This window comes from Coregonus lavaretus, assembly GCF_964263955.1.
Source record: "Coregonus lavaretus genome assembly, chromosome: 14".
In the NCBI taxonomy this organism is placed as follows: domain Eukaryota; kingdom Metazoa; phylum Chordata; class Actinopteri; order Salmoniformes; family Salmonidae; genus Coregonus; species Coregonus lavaretus.
Genome location: NC_140001.1, coordinates 9,259,755 through 9,284,170, shown reverse-complemented (window position 1 = coordinate 9,284,170; position 24,416 = coordinate 9,259,755). Strand labels below are relative to the sequence as shown.

The 24,416-nt window shown below is 43.5% G+C and overlaps 1 protein-coding gene across 1 annotated transcript in view; it reads left to right on the top strand.

The window, feature by feature from the left end:
• LOC311141779 (adhesion G-protein coupled receptor V1-like) overlaps nt 1-24,416 on the top strand; it is a gene marked incomplete at its 5' end in the record, with an annotated part of 180,849 nt that overhangs the window by 53,719 nt on the left and 102,714 nt on the right. Inside the window, 21 exon segments of the mRNA XM_084177232.1 lie at nt 61-270; nt 7,210-7,340; nt 7,451-7,550; nt 7,902-8,081; nt 8,919-9,088; nt 9,387-9,474; nt 11,641-11,719; nt 12,109-12,247; nt 12,548-12,689; nt 13,501-13,766; nt 14,714-14,889; nt 16,468-16,595; nt 16,736-16,917; nt 19,350-19,496; nt 19,733-19,813; nt 20,050-20,311; nt 22,358-22,480; nt 23,114-23,226; nt 23,228-23,337; nt 23,513-23,717; nt 23,921-24,067. Of these exon segments, the coding sequence (XP_084033358.1) occupies nt 61-270; nt 7,210-7,340; nt 7,451-7,550; nt 7,902-8,081; nt 8,919-9,088; nt 9,387-9,474; nt 11,641-11,719; nt 12,109-12,247; nt 12,548-12,689; nt 13,501-13,766; nt 14,714-14,889; nt 16,468-16,595; nt 16,736-16,917; nt 19,350-19,496; nt 19,733-19,813; nt 20,050-20,311; nt 22,358-22,480; nt 23,114-23,226; nt 23,228-23,337; nt 23,513-23,717; nt 23,921-24,067 (3,179 nt within the window).

Sequence of the window (24,416 nt, the reverse complement as noted above, 5' to 3'; positions counted from 1 at the left end):
GCTTTTTGGGAATGAATGTCTTTTTTTATATGCAGTATATTGTATCCCCTCCATCCCAAGGCGATTTGAAGAAGAACATCGAGATAGTGATTGCGGACGATTTGGAGCCCGAGGACAGCGAGACCCTGATGGTTGGCTTGGTGAAAACTGAGGGAGGCAGTCGGATCCTGCCCAGCTCAGACACGGTCACCATCATCATCCTGGCTAACGACAACGTGGCTGGGGTGGTGGGCTTCCACTCAGCCTCACGCTCTGTCATCGCCAGAGAGGGTGAGCATGGTAGAGGGGCCCCTGTCAGTCACTTCAATGAAGCAAGCCTCAATGTTAATCACTCTGTGAAGTATTATTATGTCTCTGCACCGAGCCAGTTTACCAAGCAGCCACTAATGACAAAATGACCTACCCTGATAGTAACGATATTAACACCTGTCAAAATGCAACCGTTTCGTACTGAATTATGCTGAACATTTTATTTATCTTCTGTTTATTATCATGGATTCATGATCACACATTCATACGAGTGCTGTTTGCAATGGGCAACATTGTTACCATAGCGCAACACCACTACCATAGCTCAACACCGTTACCATAGCTCAACACCGTTACCATAGCTCAACACAGCTACCATAACTCAACACCTCTACCATAGCTCAACACCGTTACCATAGCGCAACACCACTACCATAGCTCAACACCGTTACCATAGCTCATCACAGCTACCATAACTCAACACCACTACCATAGTTCAACACCGTTACCATAGCTCAACACCATTACCATAGCTCAACACAGCTACCATAACTCAACACCTCTACCATAGCTCAACACCATTACCATAGCTCAACACAGCTTCCATAACTCAACACCTCTACCATAGCTCAACACCGTTACCATAGCTCAACACCGTTACCATAGCTCAACAACGTTACCATAGCTCAACACCGTTACCATAGCTCAACACAGCTACCATAGGGCAATGACAAAATGACCTACCCTGATAGTAACGATATTAACACCTGTCAAAATGCAACCGTTTCGTACTGAATTATGCTGAACATTTTATTTATCTTCTGTTTATTATCATGGATTCATGATCACACATTCATACGAGTGCTGTTTGCAATGGGCAACATTGTTACCATAGCGCAACACCACTACCATAGCTCAACACCGTTACCATAGCTCAACACCGTTACCATAGCTCAACACCGTTACCATAGCTCAACACAGCTACCATAACTCAACACCTCTACCATAGCTCAACACCGTTACCATAGCGCAACACCACTACCATAGCTCAACACCGTTACCATAGCTCATCACAGCTACCATAACTCAACACCTCTACCATAGCTCAACACCGTTACCATAGCTCAACACCATTACCATAGCTCAACACAGCTTCCATAACTCAACACCTCTACCATAGCTCAACACCGTTACCATAGCTCAACACCGTTACCATAGCTCAACAACGTTACCATAGCTCAACACCGTTACCATAGCTCAACACAGCTACCATAGTGCAATACCATAGCTCAACACAGCTACCATAGGGCAACACCATAGCTCAAAACAGATACCATAGCTCAACACAGCTACCATAGGGCAACACCATAGCTCAACACAGCTACCATAGCTCATCCTCATTCAACACAGCTACCATAGGGCAACACCATAGCTCAAAACAGATACCAATGCTCAACACAGCTACCATAGCTCAACACAGCTACCATAGGGCAACACCATAGCTCAACACAGCTACCATAGCTCAACACAGCTACCATAGCTCAACACCGTTACCATAGCTCAAAACCATTACCAGAGCTCAACACCGTTACCATAGCTCAACACCACTACCATAGCTCAACACCACTACCATAGCTCAACACCATTACCATAGCTCAACACCATTACCACAGCTCAACACCGTTACCATAGCTCAAAACCATTACCACAGCTCAACACCGTTACCATAGCTCAACACAGCTACCATAACTCAACACCACTACCATAGCTCAACACAGCTACCATAACTCAACACCACTACCATAGCTCAACACAGCTACCATAGCCCAACCTCATTCAACACAGCTACCATACGGCAACAGAGCTGCCATAGTTCAACACCATAGCTCAACACAGCTACCATAGCTCAACACCATAGCTCAACACAGCTACCATAGGGCAACACAGCTACCATAGGGAAACACTATAGCTCAACACAGCTACCATAGGGCAACACCATAGCTCAACACAGCTACCATAGCTCAACACAGCTAACATAGCTCAACACAGCTACAATACGGCAACAGAGCTACCATAGCTCAACACCATAGCTCAACACAGCTACCATAGGGCAACCTCATTCATCACTTTGCTCTCCGTGGGATTCGGAGACAACCAATTCATTAATGAAGGAATACAAGGGATAGTAGGAGGAGCATGTGGCAACAGGTGGCTCATGTAGTTAGTTCCAGGCATGGCTCATTGGGTAGGCATGACCGAGCTCGTCCACTCTTATCTGTGGCGAATCCTTACACCCCTTACTGATGGACTGTCTCTGAAGCACCTACGGTAGCTAAGGAAGGACCTTCATAAGGTCCTATATCCTGGTCTACTAATCTAAAACAGCAGACTATGGCTAACATTTTGCACAAGGAAATGGCAATGAGAAATAACCTTGACATTAGAAATAAACAGGAAGACATACTGTATAATCAAATGCAAGTTCCAAATACTGGCTCTCATCACATCCATCGCACAGTTTAATAAACCCATGTTGAACAATAGTCTCCTTATAATCAGTGGTGTGGAATCTGCTCTGAAAATATAGTTTACCAAGCTACCAATTACTTCATACTGGAAGAAGTTAAGCTACACTAAAGCTACCCTTAAAGTGGCAATCAGCAGTTGAAACAATAACAAAGCTGAGGGATAGGGCTGGAGAAGTGTAACCACTCTCAAATTCATAGACAGAGCTATGGATGCAAGGACTTACCATTCATGATATCAAAATTATAGTTTTAACCATGTTTTGAGGATATATAGTGTTTGTTTACATTTACTTTGTTTACAAACATTGGAAACAAGCTTATACAGTGCCTTGCAAAAGTATTCATCCCCCTCAGCATTTTCCCGTTTTTGTTGCATTACAACCTGTAATTTAAATGGATTTTATTTGGATTTGATGCAATGGACATACACAAAAAAGTCCAAATTGGTGAAGTGAAATGAAAACAATTACTTGTTTCAATAAATTCTAAAAAATAAATAATGGAAAAGTGGTGCGTGCATATGTATTCACCCCCTTTGCTATGAAGCCCCTAATAAGATCTGGTGCAACCAATTACCTTCAGAAGTCACATGATCTCAGTATATATACACACCTGTTCTGAAAGGCCCCAGAGTTTGCAACACCACTAAGCAAGGGGCACCACCAAGCATGCGGCACCATGAAGACCAAGGAGCTCTCCAAACAGGTCAGGGACAAAGTTGTGGAGAAGTACAGATCAGGGTTGGGTTATAAAAAACTATCTGAAACTTTGAACATCCCACAGAGCACCATTAAATCCATTATTAAAACATTTAAAGAATACGGCACCACAACAAACCTGCCAAGAGAGGGCCGCCCACCAAAACTTACAGACCAGGCAAGGAGGGCATTAATCAGAGAGGCAACAAAGATAACCCTGAAGGAGCTGCAAAGCTCCACAGCGGAGATTGGTGTATCTGTCCATAGGACCACTTTAAGCCGTACACTCCACAGATCTTGGCCAGAAAAAAGCCATTGCTTAAAGAAAAAAATAAGCAAACATGTTGGGTGTTCGCCAAAAGGCATGTGGGAGACTCCCCAAACATATGGAAAAGGTACTCTGGTCAGATGAGACTAAAATCAAGCTTTTTGGCCATCAAGGAAAACTCTTTGTCTGGCGCAAACCCAACACCTCTCATTACCCCGGGAATACCATCCCCACAGTGAAGCATGGTGGTGGCAGCATCATGCTGTGGGGATATGCACGCTCAAGTTTTCTTTTTGGTCTTATTTCTTGTTTGTTTCACAATAAAAAATATTTTGCATCTTCAAATGGGTAGGCATGTTGTGTAAATCAAATGATACAAACCCCCAAAAAATCAATTATAATTCCAGGTTGTAAGGCAACGAAATAGGAAAAAAGCCAAAGGAGGTGAATACTTTCGCAAGCCACTGTATTTTGGGGTTCTGATGGGGTACGACAACAGTTGAACTAAGCTCATGAGACATTTATAATGTATATTCTTCAAGAATCAAAGGGTATATGTCATTAATTCAGAAGTCCAAAAATGGAAGAAGCAACTGCAGATTGCCCGTTTAAGAAACATATAGTTTACTTTGAAAAAGTAGTTCACTCTGGAGTCAGATGTTAATAGATTGTATAATTTAGCTATTAAACACACAAACTATGTTTCAATTGGGAATAAAGCAGGTCTGATGAAGAAAAAGAAACAATCTTGCCTACTTTACGCATATTATATTCATATTTTTGTAAAAAATAGTAGTGTGTAGTTCCAGTAGTTAGCTACACTGCTACAGTGAGGGAAAAAAGTAGTTGATCCCCTGCTGATTTTGTAAGTTTGCCCACTGACAAAGAAATGATCAGTCTATAATTTTAATGGTAGGTTTATTTGAACAGTGAGAGACAGAATAACAACAAAAATATCCAGAAAAACACATGTCAAAAATGTTATAAATTGATTTACATTTTAATGAGGGAAATAAGTATTTGACCCCTCTGCAAAACATTACTTAGTACTTGGTGGCAAAACCCTTGTTGGTAATCACAGAGGTCAGACATTTCTTGTAGTTGGCCACCTGGTTTGCACACATCTCAGGAGGGATTTTGTCCCACTCCTCTTTGCAGATCTTCTCCAAGTCATTAAGGTTTCGAGGCTGACGTTTGGCAACTCGAACCTTCAGCTCCCTCCACAGATTTTCTATGGGATTAAGGTCTGGAGACTGGCTAGGCCACTCCAGGACCTTAATGTGCTTCTTCTTGAGCCACTCCTTTGTTGCCTTGGCTGTGTGTTTTGGGTCATTGTCATGCTGGAATACCCATCTACGACCCATTTTCAATGCCCTGGCTGAGGGAAGGAGGTTCTCACCCAAGATTTGACGGTACATGGCCCCGTCCATCGTCCCTTTGATGCGGTGAAGTTGTCCTGTCCCCTTAGCAGAAAAACACCCCCAAAGCATAATGTTTCCACCTCCATGTTTGATGGTGGGGATGGTGTTCATGGGGTCATAGGCAGCATTCCTCCTCCTCTAAACACGGCGAGTTGAGTTGATGCCAAAGAGCTCCATTTTGGTCTCATCTGACCATAACACTTTCACCCAGTTCTCCCCTGAATCATTCAGATGTTCATTGGCAAACTTCAGACGGGCATGTATATGTGCTTTCTTGAGCAGGGGGACCTTGCGGGCGCTGCGGGATTTCAGTCCTTCACGGCGTAGTGTGTTACCAATTGTTTTCTTGGTGACTATGGTCCCAGCTGCCTTGAGATCATTGACAAGATCCTCCCGTGTAGTTCTCCGGCTGATTCCTCACCGTTCTCATGATCATTGCAACTCCACGAGGTGAGATATTGCATGGAGCCCCAGGCCGAGGGAGATTGACAGTTATTTTGTGTTTCTTCCATTTGCAAATAATTGCACCAACTGTTGTCACCTTCTCACCAAGCTGCTTGGCGATGGTCTTGTAGCCCATTCCAGCCTTGTGTAGGTCTACAATCTTGTCCCTGACATCCTTGGAGAGCTCTTTGGTCTTGGCCATGGTGGAGAGTTTGGAATCTGATTGATTGATTGCTTCTGTGGACAGGTGTCTTTTATACAGGTAACAAACTGAGATTAGGAGCACTCCCTTTAAGAGTGTGCTCCTAATCTCAGCTCGTTACCTGTATAAAAGACACCTGGGAGCCAGAAATCATTCTGATTGAGAGGGGGTCAAATACTTATTTCCCTCATTAAAATGCAAATCAATTTATAACATTTTTGACATGCGTTTTTCTGGATTTTTTTGTTGTTATTCTGTCTCTCACTGTTCAAATAAACCTACCATTAACATTATAGACTGATCATTTCTTTGTCAGTGGGCAAACGTACAAAATCAGCAGGGGATCCAATACTTTTTTCCCTCACTGTACATGGCAAAAAAGTAATTAACTACTGAAAACACTTCCAAGATTTGAATGTAGTTTTGTAATTTAGCAGACGCTCTTATCCAGAGCGACTTACAGTTAGTGAGTGCATACATTATTTTTATTTTTTTCATACTGGTCCCCCGTGGGAAATGAACCCACAACCCTGGCATTGCAAATGCCATGCTCTACCAACTGAGCTACACGGGACTATAGTTCAACTTCGACCAAGCTTAGTTCAACTTCCACCAAGCTACTGCAAAATGTAGTTAAATTACTAGTTTAAGTAAATGTAGTTTACTACTCATCACTGCTTATAATGCACATTGTTAAGGAAAAGTTTTAAATTAGCATGTGCTATCTTGCATGATGAAAATGTTACTCAATATGTATTATCTTAAAAGGTGACTAATGTGTGTGCAATGGTGTAAAGTACTTAAGTAAAAATACTTTAAAGTACGACTTAATTCTTTTTTGGAGTATCTGTACTTTACTATTTATATTTTGGACAACTTTTACTTTTACTTCACTACATTCCTAAAGAAAATAATATACTTTTTACTCCATACATTTTCCCTGACACCCAAAAGTACTCGTTACATTTTGAATGCTTAGCAGGACAGGAAAATGGTCAAATTCACACACTTATGAAGAGAACATCCCTGGTCATCCCTACTGCCTCTGATCCGGTGGACTCACTAAACACAAATGATTAGTTTGTAAATTATGTCTGAGTGTTGGAGATAGCCCCTGGCAATCCATACATTTCAAAAACAAGAAGAACGTGCCGTCTGGTTGGCTTAATTTAAGGAATTTGAAATTATTTATACTTTTACCTTTGATACTTAAATATATTTAAAACCAAATACTTTTAGACTTTTACTCAAGTAGTATTTTACTGGGTGACTTTCACTTTTACTTGAGTCATTTTCTATTAAGGTATAATTACTTTTAATCAAGTATGACAATTGGGTACTGTTTTCATCCCCACTGTATGTGTGTGTGTGTGTGTGTGTGTCCGTGTGTGTGTTATAGGCGAGAGGCTGCCCCTGCTGGTGACCAGGACAGCTCCCGGGCTGGGTAACGTCACAGTAGACTGGGCCATTCAAGGCCCCCGCGTTGCCAGGACCTTCATGCACACCTCAGGACTACTATTCTTCACTGGGGTAAATTAAACTGACCAGGTTGCTTCCTCTGTTTCACATGGTTTACATGGCATGTATGGTAAAAGGTTCATTCGGAAGTATACAGAATGATCATATTGTCACTCACACAGGGAACACTGAACACCACCATAGTCCTCCAGCTGCTTGAAGACTCAATACCTGAGGAGAAGGAGCTGTACAGGGTGATCCTGTCCAACGTCCGCACTTATGGTAAATCACCTTCTCTGTCCTCTTCCTGTCAAAGTACTGAACAGGCACATTTCAAACATCTCTCCTATTATGTACTTGGATCTCTGTTTATGTAACTTCTATTTAACTATGCGAGTCAGTTAGCAACACGTTTTTATTTGCAATGACGGCCTGGCAATGACTCTATGCAGCATTGATCAGTCATATAGGTTACCATAGCAAAGAGTTTAGTCTGTAAGAGCCCCTAGTCTGTCAGGCTGGGGATGAGTTTGACTAGTGTTTGTATGGATAGTATCTGTCAGGCTGGGGATGAGTTTGACTATTGTTTGTATAGATAGTATCCATCAGTGTTCTGTTCTCCCTGTCCCCCAGGTGTTCTGGTAACAGGTCACGCAGCGCTGGACGTCCAGGGGAGCGAGGCGGTGGTTACCGTGGAGACCAGTGAAGGGCCGTTTGGGATGCTGAGCATCGCCCCGTCCTCCCTCAGTCTGACCACGGAGGAGCGCGACAGCACCTTCAACATCTTCATCAACAGAGAGTTTGGAGCTTCAGGTCAGTCTGGGATAGGGACTTGGGGCGACAGGTAGTTTTCCCTGACCACTTGAATGACCAGTAAAAACTCCAGGTCTTAATGATGGGAAAAGTTCAGACTATACTATACATAATTATTATTATTTTTTACCCCAATTTCGTGGGATCAAATTGGTAGTTACAGTCTTGTCCCATCGCTGCAACTCCCGTACGGACTCGGGAGAGGTGAAGGTCGAGAGCCATGCGTCCTCTGAAACACAACCCAACCGAGCTACACTGCTTCTTGACACAATGCCCGCTTAACCCGGAAGCCAGCTGCACCAATGTGCAAACACCGTACACCTGGCAACCGTGTCAGTGTGCACTGCGCCCGGCCCGCCACAGGAGTCACTAGTGCGCGATGGGACAAGAAAATCCCTGCCGGCCAAACCCTCCCCTAACCTGGACGACTCTGGGCCAATTGTGCGCCGCCCAATGGGTCTCTGGCCAGCTGCGACAGAGCCTTGACTCGAACCAGGATCTCTAGTGGCACAGCTAGCACTGCGATGCAGTGCCTTAGACCACTGCGCCACTCGGGAGGCCTTATACTATACATTTTGATACATTTTCTCAAAACAACATCAGACTGTTTGCCACTTAGGCTGCGCTTACACAGGCAGCCAAATTCTGAATCCCAATTTTTGGCAGAAAGATATCTGATTGGTCAAAAGACCAGAATTGGGCTGCCTGTGTAAACACAGCTTTGTTGACACATCTAAGTCCGCCAGTAACTGTTATCAGTTAACTGTTATGTGATCTCATAGAAAAACTAGTAATGTATGTGTTATCAGTTAAGTATTGTTGGTGTTGTGTTTCCAGGAGTGTTGAATATCAGCTATGAAACGGTCCGAGGATCCCTCCAGGACCTCTCCCAGGTGGAAGGGGGCGGGGCCCTTGCTGAACCAGGACAGGACTTCCTCCCTGTATCAGGCTCAGTGATCCTGCAGGATGGACAGACCTCTGTGGCCATCCCTGTCACCATACTGGATGTAAGACCACCACCAGGGCTGGGCTCAATGCCTTTTCAATTTAGTCAATTCAGCAAGTCAACCAATTTTCCTAAATGCCTCTCTATGCATTTTTGGGGAATTGGAATTTCAGTTTACTTACGGAATTGACTGAATTGAAATGGAATTTAACCCAACTCTGGCCCACACAGCAAACTTCTCTCATTTGGCTCTGTTGGTGCTCTGGAAGGCGTGGAGGATGTATATGGATTTCATTGGAGTTTTCTTAGTTTTCATACACTATAAATGTCATACAAATTATATAATGGTATTTTTCCAGGATGACATCCCTGAGTTGCAGGAATTCTTCCTGGTCAACGTAACGTCTGCAGTACTCATCACCACCATCACACCTGCTCCTAAACTAGGTACGCTGGTTTGGCATAGTCCCAAATGGGCAACTATGTAAATCATAAAGCATTCTAAATGTGCATTTTCCCACAGAGATCCTACAAATCACTTTTAGTTCTAAATGTAATTCTCCGGGTTTTCCAACTATTCTGTTGTCTGCCATAAACCTCCTGTAATGAACTGCAGATTCCCCCTTTCCTGTTAAATGTTGTGTAATTCTATGATTTGTATTCTGTGTGGTTTTATCGCCTTCTTTTCTCCTTTAGTCTTTCTGCTATTTATTTCTGTTTGATGAGTAGACGTTGTATATTTAAGCAATAAGGCCCGAGGAGGTGTGGTATATGGCCAATATACCACATCTAAGGGCTGTTCTTACGCACAACGCAACGTGGAGTGCCTGGACACAGCCCATAGCCGTGGTATATTGGCCATATATCACAAACCCCCAAGGTGCCTTATTGTTATTATAAACTGGTTATCAACGTAATTAGAGCAGTAAAACTAAATGTTTTGTCATACACGTGGTATACGGTCTGATATACCATGGCTTTCAGCCAATCATAATTCAGGGCTCAAACCACCCAGTTTATAATTTACACTAAAAGGTAACATATACATGTATGTAGTGTTTCTTACATACAGTATTATGCATAGCATTGTATAGTATGGCATAATGGATTAATTCACTGTAGATTCAATACATTAAACGGGTACAGTTTTGCAAATATATGCAAAAGTTCCTTGCCACTACTGCCTCTTGCATAATCCTAACCATAACCCATTTTATGAATGGGTAACTTAAGAAAATTATGAGTAGACAGAATACTACACAGACTGGAGAGACACAGGCCCATGTGCCAGCACTCAACGGTTACAATTCTTATGATTGATATCTCCCTTGAGGGGCTGTTGGGATTTGGGTTGAGCTGAAAAACACTGGGTGGTGAGCAATGGGATGGCCAAACCAAACGCTTTAAATGGCCCTCATGCAACCTGTGCCCAGAGTGACAGACAGACAGACAGACAAACAGATGGAGACAGACAGACAGACAGACAGACAGACAGACAGACAGACAGACAGACGGACAGAGACGGACAGACAGAGACGGACAGACAGAGACGGACAGACAGAGACGGACAGACAGACAGAGACACAAACAGACAGACAGAGGGACAGACAGAGACGGACGGACAGACAGAGACGGAGACGGACAGACAGAGACGGAGACGGAGACGGACAGACAGAGACGGAGACGGACAGACAGAGACGGAGACGGACAGACAGAGACGGAGACGGACAGACATAGACAGACTGACAGAGACAGAGATGGACAGACAGAGACAGACAGAGACAGAGATGGACAGACAGAGACAGACAGAGACAGAGACGGACAGACAGAGACAGAGACGGAGACACAGACAGACAGAGACGGACAGACAGAGACGGACAGACAGAGACGGACAGACAGAGACACAGACAGACAAAGACACAGACAGAGACACAGACAGACAAACACAGACAGACAGAGACAGCGCTACTAAGGACATTATAAATAAGTCATAAGTGATAAATTATAAGTCAACACATACTCCGACTCTCAGCTGACTGCATGTGAGAAGTGAATGGCCCTCATCGCCAGTTCTAATAGAATGGTTAGCTGACAATTTCACAAAAATGATGTACACACTTCAATGGGACAGAAGGCTGTGTGTTGTTGTGATTCTGGATGGCCAAATAGCTAGTAACAATAACAAAAAGTTTTATCTTGTTCTTCATACCATGTCTTGTTTTGACTGATGTCATGTCTATGCTAATATGGCAAAACATTCGCTAACTAGCTAACCAACAACTGTAATGATGTATTTGAGAGACAACTCATTGTGCAAATGTATTTAAGTTTTCAACAAACATTGGAGACTAAATATAGCTTGTCAACAATCTAAGCCAACCGCGTCTGTTTTGTCCAATAGTTGCGCTTGCGTGGGTTTTGTTGCTAAACAACCAACCCGTCTATGTAGTGTCACAGAAGTGCTTCATTTCCTGTTTAGATGCTCTGGCCCAGCTTTTGCTGTCATAGTGTTCATGCTGAAGCTAATGCTAGTTTCTGAATGATAATATTACTGGAACCAGACTTTAGGATATGAGCTACCCTTCCCATTGTAATGCTGCCTTTCCTCTTCAGACACCCAGGGTTTGGTGGCAGAAATCAGCATTGCTGCCAATGATGGAATTCGAGGTGTAATTGAATGGACAAATACTAAGTAAGTGCCTCCGCCTCTCATTCAGTAATTGTTTCCTCCTGTGTTAACCCTACGATATGTACTCTGTTTTTAAGAGCACCTGTAGTTGTGTCGATATACCCAGAAGCACTCTCTGTACTCTATAGAATTTCCCCTCCCACTGACACTGAATTCCCCCCCCCCCCCCCCCCCCCCCTCAGTAGGATGACTGTTTTTCTGTACCCTTTCATGACATTCAAATTAATAAATCACCCAAGTCACTAAAACACAGGGATCCTTACTCTCATTTACATTGACCTTTTAGTCATTTACTGTAGCAGACGTTCTTATCCAGAGCGACTTACAATTTAGTGCATTCAACTTCAGGTGGCAGACACTTCTGATGTTTGGTTATGTGTTTTTCCTTGTAGCTTTGAGGTGAATGAGACCATGGGCATGCTGAACCTGGTGGTCTACAGGAGCTCAGCGACCTACGGAAACGTCTCACTCTTCTTCTACACTCAGAACCTGGAAGCTCAGCTGGGTCTGGACTACAACGCCACCCCATCGGTGAGGCCATGCCCCTAACACACTAAACCACCAATTATGTAGGGCCAGGGGCGTGTTCAGCAAGACGCAACGTTTTGGAACGTTCAGATAGAAATATGCTATGTAGAACAAACATGCCTCTCTGACGTACACTCTATTTGTGGTATTTCTATCTGCAACGTTCAACCACTTTTGGCTACTGAACGTGGCCCAGGAGTTTTCCCTGACCAGGTGATCTGACCGGGGAAAACTCTGGGCCCCACCAATGAGACTGAACACGTCATGACTCTTGTGAGTTCACACGTTCTGTTTGTTCTTCAGATGCTCCACTTCGCTGATGGAGAGAGGCATCAGTTTGTTGAGGTGCAGATCATTGATGACGTCATTCCAGAGGGAGCTGAAAGGTTCCAGCTCATTCTGGCTAATCCATCGTCTGGGCTAAAGCTGGGAGCCAATACCACAGGTATGATGTGCTGGAAGCCTGTAGCATCACACACATTCACTAAACCTGTTTTCAGTGGTGGAAAAAGTACCCAGTTGTCTTACTTGAGTAAAAGTAAAGATACTGTACCTTAATAGAAAATTTAGTTTAAAAGTATTTGGTTGAAAATATACTTAAGTATCAAAAGTAAATGTAATTGCTCAAATATACTTAAGTATCAAAAGTAAAAGTAAAAATATAAATAATTTCAAATTCCTGATATTAAGCAAACCAGACGGCACCATTTTCTTGTTTTTAAATTTAATGACTACTTTTGTGTGTCAGGGAAAATGTATGGAGGAAAAAGTACAATATTTTCTTTAGGAGTGAAGTGAAGTAAAAGTAAGAGTTGTCAAAAATATAAATAGTAAAGTAAAGTACAGATACTCCAAAAAACTACTTAAGTTGTACTTTAAAGTATTTTTATGTAAGTACTTTACACCACTTCCTGTTTTATATTATATTTTTGTATAGTCTACGGCAACGTTTCCCAACTCCAGTCCTCCAGTACCCCCAACAGCACACATTTTCATTGCAGCCCTGGACAAGCACACCAGATTCAACTTGTCAACTAATCATTAAGCCCTCAATGAGTTGAATCAGGTGAGTTTGTCTGGGGCTACAACAAAAATGTGTACTGACAAGGGTCTGGAGGACTGGAGTTGGGAAACACTAGTCTATGTACCTGTGGTTTCACACATGAAATATGACACTGTTGGTTGATTTCACAAGAATCGACATGCTCCCTGGTGAAAACTGCTCTCCCTTTCTTCCCTGTCGCATGTCTCCTTAGCAACGGTGAACATATTGGCCAGCGACGACGGCCACGGTGTCATATCCTTCAACAGCAGCCAGTCCTTCCTGCTGAGGGAGCCCACGTCGCTGTCCGGGCTGGGGGAGAGCGTGGCCACCCTGTACGTTGTGCGTGACCCACCCCAGGGCAACTTCGGCACCGTCACTGTCCAGTTCACCATTACCAACGCCAACGGAACGCTGGCCCAGGGCGACCTCATACCCTGGCAGGGCTTTGTGGTGCTGGAGGACGGAGTCAAGTTTAAGGTCAGGGGAACCAAGGACCTTGCGAGCAAAACATTTTAGCGGCCCCTCTCTTGACAGCGAGAGAAAAACATAAATGTTTGAGTTTTAGAGCAATTCTACTAATTTTTGCAGTGGGGGGTAGTGAACATTTTGCAGTTTTAAAGCAAGTTTGCTGCAATTTTACACATTTTTCCATGGGGCAGAGAGAAGATTTTGCAATTGTATTACTAATTTCATGCAATTCTACACATTTTGCCATAAGGGTGGAGAGAAATGTTTGCAGTTTTTTAAGTGATATCTGAGTGAGGTTGACTAACAAAATCAATGCCCCCCTTCAGCAATTTGACCATGATTGCTGCAAGTTCAGATAGCTGGCTACACTAATTTACTAATCTAAAAAAAAATGTTAGCTGACATGGGCTAATTAAGTGACTGTCTGTGGCTGACATAACAAGAGAAAAATTGCTAATGCACAACCAAATTTCAAATATTGCACCTTGTGTATTCTACTATTCTAACATTCAACAGTAAGTTGAGACCCCGACTGGGTTCCAAATAAAATAAATTGAGGAAATTGATCCGCGGGCCTACAAAAAGCTGCCAGTTGCCCAATCCGTGGTCTGGATATAGAGGAGAACTGATTGAAGATATATATTGGATAATTGATTGAATAGATTGAAGATATATATTGGATAATTGATTGAAGATATATATTGGATAATTGATTGAATAGATTGAAGATATGTATTGGATAATTGATTGAATTGATATAAAGGCAAGGGCAAGAGGCGTGTTATTTGGAGAATATCAAAGACTGTTAGGTTTAGAAATCTTCTTTTGATGTGTTTCAATACTTTGGAAGCACAGAGGTCAGGGGTGCTATAAAGCCCTTTATATTCTCATTGATGTTCTCTGATGTGTTGATGTTCTCTGATGTGTTGATGTTCTCTGACGTGTTGATGTTATAGACTCTGGAGATCTGGGCAGTTTTGGATGCTGAACCTGAGGTGAATGAGACATTCACCGTGACCCTGTCCAGTCCAACTGGAGGGGCACGGCTTGGAGACTCACTCCACACACTCATCACTGTGCTGCAGAACTCCGCCCCTCTGGGCCTCTTCCGCATCGCCCCCTCCCTCAACAGGTGAGCGAGCACTAGAACACACCCACACACATGCAAGCAAGCACACCCACAAACATGCAAGCAAGCACACCCACACACATGCAAGCAAGCACACCCACACACATGCAAGCAAGCACTCCAACACAGCGCTTAATTTGTAAATCGGAAGGTGCCGGAACAAAAAGTGAGCGCAAGAGGGTGGTGACCTGGGGAGTTCTGAGGTACCGGAACACATGAGGGGGAAAAAATCTAATTCATAATACACCATTGCATGCATATCATCACATTGGCGTAGTGGCGTAGAGTAGAGGCATCTACATTTTAGTAGCTTAGGGTCTGGAAAGAATTGGGTCCGGGAAAAGTTTGGCCTTTTTATTTCATTCAATTCTACATAATTTTACATGACTGGAGACTTTGGCAGAATCTTTTTTAATAAGGCACAAGTGATTGAAATGACAGGCTACTTTGACACTGACAAACTGAGAATCTGAAATCAATAAAAACAGCCTTGAATCCATCAATAGCCTAGGTGTGGGGAGACATACTGTAAGCTACAATATGAGGAGGAAATTTATAGTCCTAAACATGCTTTCCAGTTTCACTGACTCACCCGATCATGCGCAGCTCACTCAACGGTGATGGCCGATACGTTCGTGCCAAAAGCCTATATCTCGCTCTTGTTTTACTTTGTAAAACAATATTTGGAAGTTGATCAAATATTTTGCTAGCCTACAGCAGACAGATTAGAGTCTTCTCTTTTCAGCAGGAGCCATTTGGTTTCCAACCTGTGTTTTCCCACGATTGTATTTGAAATATTGCGAAAGGCCTTGTTCTGTCTGCATGCTGTTCACTGACAGATTTGCTGCTCGTTCCCGACTGTAGGCTATGCCTTGTTATTGGGCTCCACACAATCCATAGCTAGGCAGTTTTTCAAAAGAAGCCGTTGATCCTCTGTGGTTAAATTATGGGCATTTTCATGGTGTAGTAGGACATTCTGAATTATTTAATTTATTTCTGAACAGACAGCAGTTATTCTATAACTTTGGCAAATGTATTTCAATTCATCAGGGGTGCTGCAGCTTCTCCAGAACCCTTCACTATGATTCTATAAATAAATAAATGATGAAGTACAATGCTGGAGAGATGAGAGTTGCAGGCTCGTGTCTATCAGAGCAGAGAGAGGGAGAGTGAATCTCATTCTAGTTCTGTGAGAGATACAGGCGCACTACTCACAGTCACGGCCACGCGTTGGTCTCAAACATAGGTTACAATGTTACGCAAACCATAAACCAGGCCCACCCAACCCGAATCAACTCTTAGAATATCAGGCCTGGGATAAAAATCTACTTTTTCACAAAACGTAACGAAGAGGCAACTCGAACAAACTTTGATCGCTTTTATTAGAACATAATTTTTCATGACATGAGAGGTACCGGTCCCGGAACAAAACAGTCCAGGACTGAGAGGTGCCGGATCCTGTTCCAATTAAGCACTGCTCCCACACACATCCAAGCGCACATACAAACATGCACACACACACACATGCTCACACATCTACACACACACGCTCACACACACGTCGTACTTCTATCTCTGCAGGACTGACAGCTCTGTGGTGGGGAAGGAGGGCGGTAGGACTGTGTTCTTGACTGTGTCCCGCAGTAACGGTCTGGAGGCAGCGGTGAGTGTGGAGTGGGATACCCAGTCGGACACAGCTGTTGCCATGGGTAAGATGGGCTAGGAACTTCATTTCTGCAAGCAGTTAATGTCATATACCCTCAGTACACAATCCAGTGGTCATTTCAGTTCCAGGTCTGTGTTCATCTGTTCACCATAATATACAGTGATTATACTAGTCTATTTTCAGAGGGGAGTCTTCCAGTGATGGCAGTGTATCAGATCTTCCCAGAGACCCCCACCTCAGGCTGGTGTTCCCTGGCTGGTGGAGCCTCTCCTCTGGCCATGAGGCTGGACAGGCCCTCCCCTGGCAACTCCAGCCAGACCCACGCCACTCTGTACAGGTGGCAGGGGGTGTTGGTGCCTATACAGGTAATCTAGTGATGTATCTAAACATCATCCTATGGCCCAATCCCAAATCGACCCTTAGACCCTATGCCCTAAGTACGTGGAGATCGGAGAGGATGTGACAGCTGTAAGCAATATGGTAATTGTCTAAGCAATATGCTGTATCTTGACCTCAGATAGGCTAAGCAATAAGCTCCATCTTGACATCTGGTAGGCTAAGCAATAAGCTCCATCTTGACCTCTGATAGGCTCAGCAAAAGATCCATCTTGACCTCTGATAGGCTAAACTACATAGGTACGGTAGTTGAACTACATACAGTGCTTTCAGAAAGTATTCATATCCCTTTACTTATTATTTTCTCACCCATCTATACACAATTCTCCATAATGACAAAGTGAAAACATATTTCTAGAAATGTTTGCAAATGTATTGATAATGAAGTACAGAAATATCTCATTTACTTAAGTATTCACACCCCTGAGTCAATACATGTTAGAATCACCTTTGGCAGTGATTACAGCTGTGAGTCTTTCTGGGTATGTCTCTAAGATCTTTGCACACCTGGATTGTACAATATTTGCACATTATTCTTTAAACCATCTTCAAGCTCAGTCAAATTGGTTGTTGATCATTGCTAGACAGCCATGTTCAAGTCTTGCCATAGATTTTCAAGCCGATTTAAGTCAAAACTGTAACTGGGCCACTGAGGAACATACAATGTTGTCTTGGTAAGCATCTCCAGTGTAGATCTGGCCTTGTGTTTTAGGTTATTGTCCTGCTGGAAGGTGAATTTGTCTCCCAGTGTCTGGTGGAAAGCAGACTGAACCAGGTTTTCCTCTAGGATTTTGCCTGTGCTTAGCTCTATTCCGTTTCTTTTAATCCCCATAAAAAAAACTCCCTAGTCCTTGCCGTTGACAAGCATACCCATAACACCATGCAGCCACCACCATGCTTGAAAATATGAAGAGTGGTACTCAGTGATGTGTTGTGTTGGATTTGCCCCAAACATAACGCTTTGTATTCAGGACATAAAGTTCATTTGTTTGCCAATTTGTTTTGCAGTATTACTTAAGTGCCTTATTGCAAACATGATGCATGTTTTGGAGTATTTGTATTCTGTAGAGGCTTCCTTCTTTTCAATTTGTAATTTAGTTAGTATTGTGGAGTAACTACAATGTTGTTGATCCATCCTCAGTTTTCTCCTATCACAGCCATTAAACTCTGTAACTTTTTTAAGTCATCATTGGCCTCATGGTGAAATCCCTGAGCGGTTTGCTTCTCTCCAGCAACTGAGTTAGGAAGGACGCCAGTATTTTGTAGTGACTTGGTGTATTGATACACCATCCAAAGTGTAATTAATAACTTCACCATGCTCAAAGGGATATTCAATATCTGCTTTTTTTTTGTTTTACCCATCTACCAATAGGTTCCCTTCTTTGCGAGGCATTGGAAAACCTCCCTGGTCTTTGTGGTTGAATCTGTGTTTGAAATTCACCACTCGACTGATACTTGTATGTGTGGGGTACAGAGATGAGGTAGTCATGCAAAAATCATGTTAAACACTATTGCCACAGAGTGAGTCCATGCAACTGATTAAGTGACTTGTTAAGCACATTTTTACTCCTGAACTTATTTAGGCTTGCCATAAGAAAGGTGTTGAATACTTATTGACTCAAGACTTTTCAGCTTTTCAATTAATTTGTAAACATTTCTAAAAACATAATTCCACTTTGACATTATAGGGTATTGTGTGTAGGCCAGTGACAGAAAATCTAAATTTAATCAATTTTAAATTCAGGCTGTAACACAAAACATTTAGGAAAAAGTCAAGGGGTGTGAATACTTTCTGAAAGCACAGTAGTTGAACTGCATAGGAGGCCAGAACGGATGAAGGGGTAGTGATCAACCAGGGAAGGAACCAGGGACCAGGGAAGGGGTAGTGATCAACCAGGGAAGGAACCAGGGACCAGGGAAGGGGTAGTGATCAACCAGGGAAGGAACCAGGGACCAGGGAAGGGGTAGTGATCAACCAGGGAAGGAACCAGGGACCAGGGAAGGGGTAGTGATCAACCAGGGAAGGAACCAGGGACCAGGGAAGGGGTAGTGATCAACCAGGGAAGGAAGACATTAACCACTCACCCATAATAGCTTTTAGAAAACTGCCTTGCTTTGTGTTGCATATACATATGCATCAGTCTATCTACAGTATATCATGATGACTGATGATTGCAATATGGGGCGGCAGGTGGTTAGTGGTAGTGGTAGTGGTTAAGAGCGCTGGGCCAGTAACCGAAAGGTTGCTGATTCGAATCCCCGAGCCAACTAGGTGAAAAATGTAAATGTGCCCTTGAGCAAGACACTTAACCCTAATTGCTCCTGTAAGTCCCTCTGGATAAGAGCATCTGCTAAAAGAGAAAAAATAAATATAATACCATGATCTCTCTCTCGTTTTCAGTCGGTGACGATCCTGGACCCTAGGGTGTGTGTGGGCTTCTCTGTGAACGGCTCATCCTATGTAGCGATCACACACACCGCCCACCCTGACTCCCCTGCTGTCAACCTGAGCCTGTTCAGAGTGCAACAGGACCTCAATCTAACCTTGGTGAAGCCTGTTACCTTTTGTACTTGACTCTTGTCTTTTCATTTGTGGTCCTTATGATGTGTTTTTTGCCTGTAGAGATGATGTAAGATCTACATAGTAATCAATTACTTACTATAAATCAATCACTCATTGGCCTTCTGTTCCTATGATTAGTTCTCTATGACAGTCACTCCATGTCATTGGCAAATGTTGAGTAGTGTATTCATTCTATTCAATATCAAACTTTTTCCCCATAGGAACAAACACTGGCTGTTGAAGCTCTTAATGTTAAACACTTCTCCATTGAAAGAAGAGACTACTTGATTGCCTCAAGCCAGGTGAGTTTGGGGGTTAAAATGAACTTGCTATAACCTGTGAGACATACCTGTACAGTACAGGTGCTCTAGGACATGATATCCATAATAGAACAGGTTCAATAGACCCAAGGGAGAGCCAGGTTAGCACATCACCACATTACGATTGCCATTCTAATCAAAACGGCCAATGGATAGAGACCACACCACCTGGAGTTGATCTCAACTAGCTAGTAGCTAACTCGTCTTGTTTCTACCAGGTGTTCGTTCGGACCGGAAGTGTCTTTGCTGTCCATCAGAGCCTGGAGCTTCAGGGTGTCCTCAGCGTGTCTCCCTTCTCCCATGGAACCAGCCTCTACCTGTCTGTCTGTGTGAGGAGAGAGACGGGGGACGGCTGTATGCTGTTCCAGTGGAGTGAAGGGCGCTTCCAGAACCCTAGGCCTCTGCCTGTCGGCAGCAGAGCTCAACAAGTGGAGTCTCTCAACAAGGGAGCAGACACTCTCCTATTGGTCGTCACTGAAGGTGACCTCACGTGACCTTCTCTAAGAACCACGTCCTCTGTATTTGTGTTTGCAATCTACAATCTTCTATGTTGACATTTTGCTACGGTGCATTTTGTATTTATTGGTTATTCTCTGTGTGCTCTGAAGTGGCTTATGTGGTGCAGAGATGAAGTGGCTTAAGTGGTGCAGAGATGATGAAGTGGCTTAAGTGGTGCAGAGATGATGAAGTGGCTTAAGTGGTGCAGAGATGATGAAGTGGCTTAAGTGGTGCAGAGATGATGAAGTGGCTTATGTGGTGCAGAGATGATGAAGTGACTTATGTGGTGCAGAGATGGTGAAGTGGCTTATGTGGTGCAGAGATTATGAAGTGACTTATGTGGTGCAGAGATGATGAAGTGGCTTAAGTGGTGCAGAGATGGTGAAGTGGCTTATGTGGTGCAGAGATGGTGAAGTGGCTTAAGTGGTGCAGAGATGATGAAGTGACTTATGTGGTGCAGAGATGGTAAAGTGGCTTATGTGGTGCAGAGATGAAGTGATTTATGTGGTGCAGAGATGGTGAAGTGGCTTATGTGGTGCAGAGATGATGAAGTGACTTATGTGGTGCAGAGATGGTAAAGTGGCTTATGTGGTGCAGAGATGGTAAAGTAGCTTATGTGGTGCAGAGATGATGAAGTGACTTATGTGGTGCAGAGATGATGAAGTGGCTTAAGTGGTGCAGAGATGGCGAAGTGGTTTATGTGGTGCAGAGATTAAGTGACTTATGTGGTGCAGAGATGATGAAGTGTCTTATGTGGTGCAGAGATGGTAAAGTGGCTTATGTGGTGCAGAGATGGTAAAGTGGCTTATGTGGTACAGAGATGGTGAAGTGGCTTATGTGGGACAGAGATGATGAAGTGACTTATGTGGTGCAGAGATGATGAAGTTACTTATGTGGTGCAGAGATGATGAAGTGGCTTATGTGGTGCAGAGATGATGAACTGGCTTATGTGGTGTGATGTGTATTCTTTAATGAATTAGGAGATAGAACTGGGTTAATCACGAACATTGAGTTAGAATTGTTTGTTACTGGGCTAGGAATTTAATTGGGACATTTCACTGTGTGTGTGGGGGAGTAGAGAGGAAATCTGCCCTAGGGTCAAATTACTTGCTCTTACTTAAATCCATGGCTGTCTTATCTGATGAGAGACTGAAACTAGCTTGTGGCCTTTTGACTCTCTTCAAACACAGTGAAGGGAGCGGCAGCAGGGTTGAATAGAGTTTGGGCTAGACCTTTGTCTCCTTGGTATCTTCTTGATTGATTACAGCATGAGGGGGTGAGGTTTGTGTAATTTAGGGCCTTGTCATGTTTAAACTAAACATGAGTGTGTGTGCAAGACAGGGGAGCGAGTGATTGGTTGGAGTAATAGTTCAGCCGTCTTCAGGGAGAAAGGAAGTGGGTGTGGAGCAATAACAGAGCGGGAAAACTGAAGAGGACTATATAAGATGGAGGGAGACCGTAAGGATGTGTGCCACTCTGCAGACTGGTATCGGCTTTGTTGAAAACTTTAATAAAGTCATTTCTTGATGCAACAAAAACTCTGTAAGACCTTGTAATAAAGTATAGTGGTTATTTTCCACAACAGGTGCAGAGATGATGAACTGGCTTATGTGGTACAGAGATGGTGAAGTGGCTTATGTGGTATTGATATGTGGTATGATACTTACCAGGCATAGTTAATGTGTCCCCAATCCACTGTTGACAGAACATGGTTTGTGTGCACAGACGGGAGGGTGTAAGGTCACAAAAGTCCTTATGTATATTGGAGCATGTAGTTATGGACGTTTTGATGAAACACCACGGACCACAATCCACATAAGTGAAGTAGGTAGCCTCTATGATGTGAGTCTACTGGAAGGCTCACTTTAGTAGGCCATTGGGAAACCACAGGCAGGCTCAGGGGATGTCATTTATAGTAGCTGGTTGTGTCTGCCTGGCCCATAAGTAACAGAACCGCCTGTGGAAGAAAGAACAGACTGCTAACATAAAGCTGTGTCCATCTGTCCATGTGTGTGTTTTTATTCCCAGGTTCCTCTTCCTCCTGTGAGGTGTTTGTATGGGGACCCCAGCAGCAGTTCCCCCAGCACAGCCAGTCTATCCCCTACCCTGGCCTGGCCTCTGCCCAGCCCTTCACTCTACCCTCAGGGATCAGTGAGTACACACACACACACACACACACACACACACAGCTGGTCGTTGTTCTCCACACGGGTCAACTCTGACGCCCCTAAGTATTATCATTCAATCAATATTATCAGAGTTGCCACAAATTATGACAATCATGATGATGATGATTATTAAAATGATAATTATGATGACGACGATGACCATGTTAATTCAAAGACACCTAAGTACGTGATGCTTAGCCAAAATGTGAGTTATTCTCACTCAGACATCTCTTTAACATTTTGACTCCTGGTTACCCCACTAAAGGCATGACACTGTATCACTCTCTGTATCTCTCTCTATATATCTCTCTCTATATATATCTCTCTCTATATATACATTTCTCTCTCTGTATCTCTCTCTCTCTCAATTCAATTCAATTCAAATTAAGGACTTTATTGGCATGGGAAACGTATGTTAACATTGCCAAAGAAAGTGAAGTAGATAGTAAACAAAAGTGAAATAAACAATAAATATTAACAGTAAACATTACACTCAGAACTTCCAAAAGAATAAAGACATTTCAAATGTCATATTATGTATATATATACAGTGTTGTAACAATGTGCAAATAGTTAAAGTACAAACTCTCTCTGTGTCTCTCTGTGTGTCTCATAGCCCATGTCCTGCTGGCAGGGAGGAACGGCTCAGCGCTGTACACGTGGAGGTCTGACATCAGCCTGTTTGCCCTGGTGCTCAGGTCTCCTCCAGCCTCCAACTTCCTCTCTCTCCCCTCTCCCCTACTTCAACACCACCAAGAGCTTCCTAGCAGCCACCGAGCCCTCAGGCACCACCATGTATGAGCTGACCTCTGTCTCCAACCATTCTGACTTCATACCCAGGTACGGATGTGCCCCACTTTTCCCATGGCAACCCTTTACATTCAGACCAGAGGCATTGTAGATATGTTTGATCAAACTTTGAGGAAATTGTCCTTTACGTCATCACTTGAGTCTGTTGTTCTTTGTTCATTCTTCAGTGGCTGTCTTCTCTGACCGTAATGCATTTCACTCTCAGCTATGGCGAGTTGCGTTTTGCGCCCGGTGATCGGGAGTTGGAGATGGCGGTGAACGTCATCGACGACGATGTCCCAGAGGAGGAAGAACAGTTCCGGGTGGTCCTGAAGAATCCCAAGGGAGGGGCTGAGATTGGCTTTGGTGGTCAGGTGACCGTGCTTATTCCAACCAATGATGACGCCCATGGAGTCGTAGGCTTCACACAGGTACCCTCTGTTGTTTAACTCTGATTTACAGTGAATTTCTAAATAGGTTTCTGTTGCTTTAATTTATATATCTATACATACATAGTATTTATAGTGCTAACGCTCTATGTTCATATTTTTATACCGTGATGTTCCAATACAGTTGAATGGGAAACATCTTTATGATATTACAGAACGCACTGACATTGATGCTGTCTCTCCAGGGATCTCTATCTGTGGAAGTGGAGGAGTTGGCGCAGGGCAACCCCATCTCTCTGAGTATTGAGAGGAGGAGAGGGACATTCAGGAGACTGACCGTCCACTGGGGAGCCAACGGCAGTCTGGAAGACATCTTTCCCACGTCAGGAGTGGTGAGTCTCTCTCTCTCTCTTTGTCTCTGTCTCTCTATGTGTCTCTGTCTCTCTATGTGTCTCTCTCTCTCTTGCTGTCTCTCTCTCTCTTGCTGTCTCTCTCTCTCTCTCTACGCGCTCTCTCTCTCTCTCTCTCTCTCTCTCTCTCTCTCTCTCTCTCTCTCTCTCTCTCTCTCTCTCCTCTCTCTCTCTCTCTCTCCTCTCTCTCTCTCATCTCTCTCTCTCTCTCTCTCTCTCTCTCTCTCTCTCTCTCTCATGGCTAACTTCCAGAGCATGTGTTAGAAATAGAGAAATAGAAGAGATACAAAACAACTCACTGATGTGCCATTTCTAGTTTAGTTCATTGGTT